Source organism: Saccopteryx leptura, chromosome 9 (assembly GCF_036850995.1).
Source record: "Saccopteryx leptura isolate mSacLep1 chromosome 9, mSacLep1_pri_phased_curated, whole genome shotgun sequence".
Lineage (NCBI taxonomy): Eukaryota > Metazoa > Chordata > Mammalia > Chiroptera > Emballonuridae > Saccopteryx > Saccopteryx leptura.
In genome coordinates this window covers 40,616,110-40,625,244 of record NC_089511.1, presented here as the reverse complement: position 1 = coordinate 40,625,244, position 9,135 = coordinate 40,616,110, and the positions used below count along the sequence as shown (strand labels likewise).

At 50.5% G+C, this 9,135-nt stretch overlaps 1 protein-coding gene across 1 annotated transcript; it reads right to left on the bottom strand.

Annotated features, from left to right (window-relative positions):
• Positions 1-1,032: 1,032 nt before the first annotated feature.
• Positions 1,033-2,459, bottom strand: LOC136381472 (TIR domain-containing adapter molecule 1-like). Its single transcript, XM_066350208.1, is given in 3 exon segments — positions 1,033-1,214; positions 1,217-2,353; positions 2,356-2,459. Coding segments are annotated over 3 exon segments (1,398 nt in total). The 5' UTR covers positions 2,435-2,459.
• Positions 2,460-9,135: the final 6,676 nt, after the last annotated feature.

Genomic DNA, 9,135 nt, shown 5'->3' with positions numbered 1-9,135 from the left:
AATCTGAGGCCAGCCTTGGTGAGCCCAGCGTCAGGCCAGACCATCCCCACATACACACACACACACAACTTCCAAAAGAGCTGCAGCAGAAACTGCTAAATATCCCCAGTGTCTTTTCTCTCCACCTCCTCTAGTATTAGAACAGCTTTTAGCGAAGCACACGACCAATCAGAAGACCTCATTCCCCAGTTACCCTTGTAGCTGAGAGGAGCCCTGTGACTATATGTCTGGCCAATGAAATGAGCAAATACAGAAAACTTCTGGTTCATGCCATTCGTGGGGAGAAGCAAGTTTTTCTCTTCAGTTTCCCTTTTGGGGTACAGTAGGCACATTTTTCTCTTAACAAATTGCCCAGAAGAGGTCTCCCAGAGGACAGCAGTGCTAGAGAATATTCAATAAATATTTATTATAATTAAAACACCGTACTAATATCCCCTAGCCCCGTGATGGCGAACCTATGACTTGCGTGTCAGCACTGACAAGCGTAGCTATTTTCGATGACACGTGGCCGCATGCGGCCACATACCAGAGAAGTATGGGGCTGCATGCCGAGAAAGACGTTTCATCCTCGGCTCCTGCACGGCCAGATGCAGTACCCAAGGATAAAACATTTGCTGTAGTGTAGACACTCTGAACCGGAGGTCTGGAGGCCAAAACAACAGAATTCGGGCACAGAGCGTCTAGTTATGGGACTTCCGGTAGGCTGTTTTTCTCGAAGTGACACACCACCCAAGTTATGCTTGGTTTTTTGGCAAATTTGGACATACCAAGCTCAAAAGATTGCCCATCACTGCCCTAGCCCATCCCCCACCACCATCCAGAGAGTTTGTAAACACCATGGGCAGTTCTGGCCTCCCCAAGAGCCAGTCATCAGGGCCCATTTTGCATGATTTCCTGAGAAATGAAGGTGTCCCCAGCAATGTCCTGAAAATAGCAGATGACCCCGTCTCCCACTGCACCGGAGATGGGGGCATCTCCAAGGTCCAGCCCAAAGGGGGTCTGAAGTCAAGGTCATCAGGCTTCGTCACTTGGTCATGCTGCTTCCTGTGTGTTGTCCTCAGGGTTCAGGGTCCCTCTTTGGTTCCACATGTGGTTGTTGAGCCTCAGCTGCACCATCTGTGCATGGTGGATAATGAGAGGCTGAAGCCCGGGGCAGTGAGGGGGCACAGATGAGGCTTGCAGAAAAACAGGAGGCTGTGGGAAGGATGGGCTGAGGTGTCAGCCAGCCATGGACGCAGGGTTGGTGGCTGGTGGCCAGGCCAGGTAGAAAAGGTTGGCTGGGCTCCCAGGGGCCTCTGGCCCCCATAGGGCACCTGATCTCCAGAGGGCAACTGAACCCCAAATGTCATGTGGTTCCCAAAAGCTACCTGGAGCCTCTCCACTTGTGCCTGCCAAGACAAGCAGGTCTGGAGGGAGGAGGCAGGGTATGCGGCATCCAACCGTCCAGGAGTCGGTGCTGCTCCCACAGGGCCCTTTTCCTGTTCCTTTTTCCAGTTGGCCTTGAGAGCCTGCAGCCTGTGGGGCTTGAAGGCGTTGGCTACCTTCCTGGCAAAGACTGGGGAGTGCTCATCCAGCCACACCAGGCTGGTGAGCAGGTTGGACGTGTCCGGGTTGAGCTGGGCCAGGGAGCTCCCCAGGGGCAGGAAAGGGATCACACAGTCTTGCCGCCCTGGCTGTGTGAGGCTGTTCATCAGTGACTGGCTCACCTGGTGCAGGCTCAGGCAGCAAAGCTGGCAGAGCAGCAGGAGGGTGAAGGCCGAGTGGTCTATGGCATCCTGCAGGCAGCGCAGCTTGCCGCGCCCGGGCACCTGGAAGTCCTCACAGAAGGTGGCCTCGTCGCACACACCCAGGGCCTCAAGTTTCTCCCGGTCACGCAGGGCAATGTGCTCATCTGCCTTGGCGTGTAAGACCACAAAATTGTAGAATTTCTGCTCTGATGACCCTAACTCAGCAGAAGGAGGACACAGGTTCAAAGAGGCCGGGTGCGTGGAACAAGGAGGTGATGGAGAAGGATAGGGAGGGGGTGTCTTTGGGGCCGAGGGCGTTGGTGGGCATGGCTGGGCTGACGGGGAAGTGGTATCTTCCATGGGAATTTGTGGCATCTGGTCCTTGACAGGGCAGGTGTTTCTGGGGGGCGAGATTTGGTTCTGGGGGAGAGATTTGGGGGCTGGTGACATTTCTGTACACTCCACCAGGTAGTGGGTGCTGGTGTCTGGAGCTTCTGAGGGGTTGGACAGGTCAGCAGGGCTTGCATCTAAGGCCACCTCAGGAAGCCTAGGGGCTGGGTTATTTGGTGGCACCAGGGTGTCAGTAGTCTCTCCCGACGCGGGCCAGCTCATCTCCTCAGGCTCTTGGGGACAGGCTCGGGAACTGGAGGCTCATCGCACAGCTTGCTGTGCCCATGGGGGCTGCGGTGCTGGCTGAGGAGGGGCATGGTGGGCGACTGGCTAATTTCCAAGTTGCTACCCAGGGAGGCTGGGCTGCCCGTGGATCTCAGGGAGCATTTTCTGCTCCAGCCTGAGGACTCCTTGATGGGCTGAGGAAGACTGCAGGTCTCAGAGGGCGATGCTGAGGATGGCAGGATAGGCAAGCTGAATGGCCATGCGGAGTGGGCTGGCTGAGGGGCCAGGCTCAAAGGCCATGAGGAATAGGCCGGATTAGTGGCCATGTTGAGTGGGCAGGCTGCTTGACCAGGCTGAGGGACTTGGCTCATTGGCCATGCGAAGTGAGCAGGCTGAGTGGGCAGGCTGAGGGGGCCAGGCTGAGTGGGCCGGCTGAAGGACTAGAGTGAGGGGCCAGGCTAAGTGTCCATGCAGAGTGACCAGTCAGAGTAATCAGGCTGACGGCCAGGCTGAGTGGGCTGGCGGAGTGGGCAGGCGGAGTGGACGTGCGGAGTGGCCAGTCTGAGTGATCAGGCTGAGTGGCCATGACCAGGCACGATGGGCAGGCTGACTGGCCATGCGGAGTGGGTAGGCTTAGTGGTGATGCAGAGTGGGCAGGTTAAGTGGTCATGCTGAGTGGCCAGGTTGAATGGGCAGGCTGAGTGGCCATGCGGAGTGGCCAGGCTGAGTGGCAATGCAGAGTGGGCAGGCTAAGTGGCCAGGTGGAGTGACCATGCAGAGTGACCAGGCACAGTGGCCATGCTGATGATTCAGGCGAAATGGCCATGTGGAGTGGGCAGGCTGAGAGGCCATGGTGGAGTGGGCAGGCTGAGTGGCCATGTGGAGTGGGCAGGCTGAGGGTCCAGGCTGAATTACTAGACTGAGGGGCCAGGCTAAGTGTCTATGCAGAGTGACTAGTCAGAGTAATCAGGCTGATGGCCAGGCAGAGTGGGCAGGCAGAGTAGACATGCGGAGTGGCAGGTGGAGTGGGCTGGCTGTGGGTTCAGGCTGAGGGGCAAAGCTGAGTGAGCAGGCTGAGTGGCCATGCAAGTGGGCAGTCAGCGGGTCCATATGGAGTGGGCAGAATGCTGGGCCAGGCTGAGTGGACACACTGAAGGGCCAGACTGAGTGGCCAGGCTGAGGGACCAGCCAGATGGGCCAGGCTTAGGGGGCAGGCGGAAAGGGCAGGCTGAGTGGGCTGGCTGAGTGGCCAGGCTGAGGTTCCATGCTGAGGGGGCATGCTGAAGGGCCAGGCTCAGAGGCATGTGGAATGGGCCAGCTGAGCAGCCAGGCTGAGACCAGGCTGATGGGCTTTGTGGAGTGGCAGGTGTGGGGCCAGGCTGAGTGGGCGGGTTGAGTGGCCAGTCTGAGTGGCCATTCTTAGGGGTCATTCTGGGGGCCCAGGCTGAGGGGCCATGTGGACTGGCCAAGGTGAGGGGCCAGACTTGGTGTCCAGGCTGAGGGGCAATGCTGAGTGGCCAGGCTAAGTGTACAGGTGGACTAGGTAGGCTGAGGGTCCATGTGGAGTGGGCTGGCTGAGGGGCCTTTCTGACTGGCCAGGCTGATGGGCCATGTGGAGTGGCCAGGTTGAGGGGACAGGCTGAGCGGCCAGGCTGAGTGGTCAGGCTGCGTGGGCAAGCTGACTGGGCAGGTGAATGGCCAGGTGGAGTGGGCACACCACTCTTCTCAGGCGAATCTCTTCCTCTGCCATGGAGGCAGCAGGACGTAACCCTTGCAGGTTGTTGTTCTGACCTGGTCAAGCATGTAAAGTAATTTCCCTACCTGGTAGCATTCACGTGCTAGTACCAGTGACTATCACCACTCTACACTGTTTATTTTATTTTATTTTTTTAAATAAATTTTTATTAATGGTAATGGGATGACATTAATAAATCAGGGTACATATATTCAAAGAAAACATGTCTAGGTTATTTTGTCATTAAATTATGTTGCATACCCCTCGCCCAAAGTCAGATTGTCCTTCACCACCCTCTATCTAGTTCTCTGTGCCCCTCCCCCTCCCCCTAACTCTCCCCCTGTCCTCCCTCCCCCCACCCCTGGTAACCACCACACTCTTGTCCATGTCTCTTAGTCTCATTTTTATGTTCTACCAATGTATGGAATCATGTAGTTCTTGTTTTTTTCTGATTTACTTATTTCACTCCTTATAATGTTATCAAGATCCCACCATTTTGCTGTAAATGATCTGATGTCATCATTTCTTATGGCTGAGTAGTATTCCATAGTGTATATGTGCCACATCTTCTTTATCCAGTCTTCTATTGAAGGGCTTTTTGGTTGTTTCCATGTCTTGGCCACTGTGAACAGTGCTGCAATGAACATGAGGCTACATGTGTCTTCACGTATCAATGTTTCTGAGGTTTTGGGGTATATACCCAGTAGAGGGATTGCTGGGTCATAAGGTAGTTCTATTTGCAGTTTTTTGAGGAACCACCATACTTTCCTCCATAATGGTTGTACTACTTTACAGTCCCACCAACAGTGAATGAGGGTTCCTTTTTCTCCACAGCCTCTCCAACATTTGCTATTACCCGTCTTGTTGATAATAGCTAATCTAACAGGGGTGAGGTGGTATCTCATTGTAGTTTTGATTTGCATTTCCCTAATAACTAATGAAGCTGAGCATCTTTTCATATATCTGTTAAGCCACATGCAAAAGAATGAAACTCGACTACAGCCTGTCCCCATGTACTAAAATTAATTCAAAATGGATCAAAGACCTAAATATAAGACCTGAAACAATAAAGTACATAGAAGAAGACATAGGTACTAAACTCATGGACCTGGGTTTTTTGTTTTGGTTTTTTTTTATTTTATTTTTATTTTTTTTCATTTTTCTGAAGCTGGAAACAGGGAGAGACAGTCAGACAGACTCCCGCATGCGCCCGACCGGGATCCACCCGGCACGCCCACCAGGGGCGACGCTCTGCCCACCAGGGGGCGATGCTCTGCCCATCCTGGGCATCGCCATGTTGCGACCAGAGCCACTCTAGCGCCTGAGGCAGAGGCCACAGAGCCATCCCCAGCGCCCGGGCCATCTTTGCTCCAATGGAGCCTTGGCTGCGGGAGGGGAAGAGAGACAGAGAGGAAGGCACGGCGGAGGGGTGGAGAAGCAAATGGGCGCTTCTCCTGTGTGCCCTGGCCGGGAATCGAACCCGGGTCCTCCACACGCTAGGCCGACGCTCTACCGCTGAGCCAACTATCCAGGGCTGGACCTGGGTTTTAAAGAACATTTTATGAACTTGACTACACTGTTTAATTCTTTGGTGCCTACCAGTTGAGGATGTCGGGCTGGGCATTGTTCCACTGGGTCGCCGTCCAGAGAGTGCGGGGCTGTGTGGGCAAGGGTGCTCATGGGCAGGCAGAATTTCCAGCAGCGACTCCAGACAAGAGCGAAGCGCGGAAAGAGCCTCCGTGTCATGATGGAGCCTCGGGACCCGTGAGTCCATAGGGGTAGGCCTGCATGCGCAGCCTGCGGTCAGTTCTAGATCGTCCCACCAGCGGTGAGCAGAACAGGACAGTGGGTGAGAGGGAGCTTTTGACGGCTTCCCGGGGATCCTCACATCTGCCCCTAAGGGCAGGGACAGGCGTCTCCGAAATGGGCGCTACCCTGGGACCTGTGATTTCTGGGTCTCCTGGCGGGGCTGAAGACTTGAATGTCTCCTCCTCCCTGCGCACCCCAACACCTCTTTCGCCCTCCCCAGATTCAAACGTGATTATAAACGTCAGGCAAGACCTTTGTTCTCTGATCGGACTGTACGCTGATTCCAGTTGGTTCCGCCCTGTGCCCTCACCAGGTGAACTGCAGGACTAGTCTGCAAAGGCTAAATCCTGCATCCTGGGTGACAAGAGGAGTTTGGGCCTGAGATGGATGGTGCCTTATCCAAGGTCTGTAGGCCTGCAGCTGGGATTGCTAACAGGACTCAGACTCCCAGGCCAAGTATTCTGTCCACTGTATTACTGTAGGGTTTTTTTATATATATCTTTATTTATTTCTTTATTTTTGAGAGAAAGGAGACAGAGAGAGACGAAGGTAGGAGGAGGTGAGAAGCATCAACTCATAGTAGCAGTACCTTAGACTTGCACTGATTGCTTCTCAAATGTGCCTGACTGGGAGCTCAATGCAAGATAGTGACCCCTTGCTCAAGCCAGCGACATTGGGCTCAAAGCAGCAATTTTGGTGCTCAATCTAGTGACCTTTGGGATCCTTTTGATAATTTTATGTTCAAGCTGAGAACCCTGGAGGTTTGAACCAGGGAATTCAGGTGGACGCTCTGTTCACTGCATCACCACTAGTCAGGATGCATTACTGTTTTATTCATAAAGCTTATGTGCAGAGTTAACCAACTTTAGTCAGATAAACAAAACCATGCCTTGATGCATATTTTTCCCGCTTTTGATGCTCATATTCTGCATTTCTGTGGGCTCTTTAAATTTTAGCGATTGAGACAAATAATAAGAAAATATGTAGACTTTGCGTGCGGCATGGGGGGCACAATGTGGGGGATTGAGGGTGTTGCATTGAGTGAGACAGTTGAAACCATGTTAACACAATTTTTTTTTAATTTTATTTTTTTAATGGGGCGACATCAATAAATCAGGATACATATATTCAAAGATAACAAGTCCAGGTTATCTTGTCTTTCAATTTGTTGCATACCCATCACCCAAAGTAACACAATTAATTTAAAAACAATTTTAAAGCTGAAAAAAATCAAAAGAAAATATGTAAACAGAACTTCTTTTTGACATTTTATTTAATGTTATTTAAAATGGAGTCAGTGTTCATATTCATCAATGAGAGTAACTGATCTAGTTCCCTCTGGTCGTTCTGGAGTTACAGTGGTTCAGGTGTGTGTTTGTCCTCTATCACCCTATCAGCCCCTTCTGAGTCAGTGTTCACAGGGTGTCCTTTTGTTGAGCTTTCTGTGGTGGTTCTTGTGCCGGCGGTTCGGTTTTGGCCTCAACAAGGCAGGTTACTCATGACTTCAATGAGTCATTTCTTCTACCCTAGGTTCACTGTGAGAAATCCCTATAATTTTCCAAGAGCAGTGGAAAATGCGGAATGCCGGTTGAGATTTCCCAATCTACTTTGTGATGTTTTTTAAAAGGTTTATAAAAACGTAGGCTTAAAAATGGGATAGTAGAAATAGATAAAAGACATTATGTAAAAGGTAGTTATAAGTGTGGCAGTCAGCAGCAAGTATCTTTGTCAAATTCAAATGAATACGTAGTATGACACTTGGGGGTTTTTGAAAGTAAGCTTTCAATATGACCAGTGTCCTTGGCAGGCATAGAAAAAGGTAAATACCATCCATTACGTGCTATAGGCTATAAGAAGAGGAACTATTTTTATTTGTGAGTTGTAGTGATTTCCTAGGACTTGGAAATTTTTCTGTGATAAAGTTGATACAGTGTGGCTAGCTTTTGTAATGACAACCAGTGAATCATTGTGATACATGGCTTCTACTCATTTATTTGTTAACTGAGAGAGAGAGAGAGAGAAGGGAGAGTGTGAGGAGTGATGGAGCAGATGGTTGCTTCTCATGTGTGCCCTGACCGAGAATCAAACCCAGGACATCCACATGTCAGGCCAATGCTCTACCACTGAGCCAACTGGCCGGGACCCATGCAGTATTTATGATCTCAGTTTTTGCCCACAAGGTTCATTCATCTTGTCTCAAATGTCAAGATTTCCTTCTTTTCATGGTTGAGTCATACTCTATCGTAGATATGTACTCTATTTATTCATTGATGGACACAGGTTATTTCCATGTCTTGGGTGCTATGAATATTGATGCTGTGGGGTGCAGATACATTTTTGAAATATAGTGCTCACAAAAATTCCGGGATATTTCAAAATGAATATGAATCAATAAAAAAGAAGCATCTTTTATTAAACAGAAACATCAGAAAAGCAACTGACAGCAGGAGGCAAGATGGCAATGGAGTAGGCTGATATACCGACTTCCACCTCTCAGAACAAAAGTGGATTACAACTTAATTTAAGAACCATCATCTGGAAAAACCAGCTTTGGAGTAAACTAAGAGGACTTTTTAACCAAGGAACACCGAAGAAGCCACACTGAGACTGGTAGGAAAATCGGAAATGGGGAGAGGGCTGCCCAGCTCCCTGGAGTGAACAGCAGCCTGGAGAGACTTGCGTGGTGGGAAGTGAGTTTAGCGGAGAGGGGAGGGTCCTGAGCCCCAGAAACAAAGCTCCAACCTGCATCCCCAGAGCCTAGAAGAAGGGTATGGAGCCTGACCATGCGGTGGCGCAGTGGATAGAGTGTCAGACTGGGATGCAGAAGATCCAGGGTCGAGACCCCGATGTCTCCAGCTTGAGCGCAGGCTCATCTGGTTTGAGCAAAGCTCACCAGCTTGGACCCAAGTTCACTGGCCCAAGCAAGGGTTACTCGGTCTGCTGTAGCCCCACGGTCCAAGTATATATGAGAAAGCAATCAATGAACAACTAAGGTGTCACAACAAAAAACTAATGACTGATGCTTCTTATCTCTCTCCATTCTTGCCTGTCTATCCGTCTCTCTGACTCTCTCTCTGTCTCTGTAAAATAAATAAATAAATAAATAAATAAATAAATTTAAAAGAAAAGAAGAAAAAAGAAGCCTATGGACAGTATTTAGCTGCAAAACAAGTCAGGATACTGGCTGTGAGAAAGAGAGGTTTCTCAGACTCAGGATTCTTCTTAAAGGTACTGTGCAGAAAATCTCAT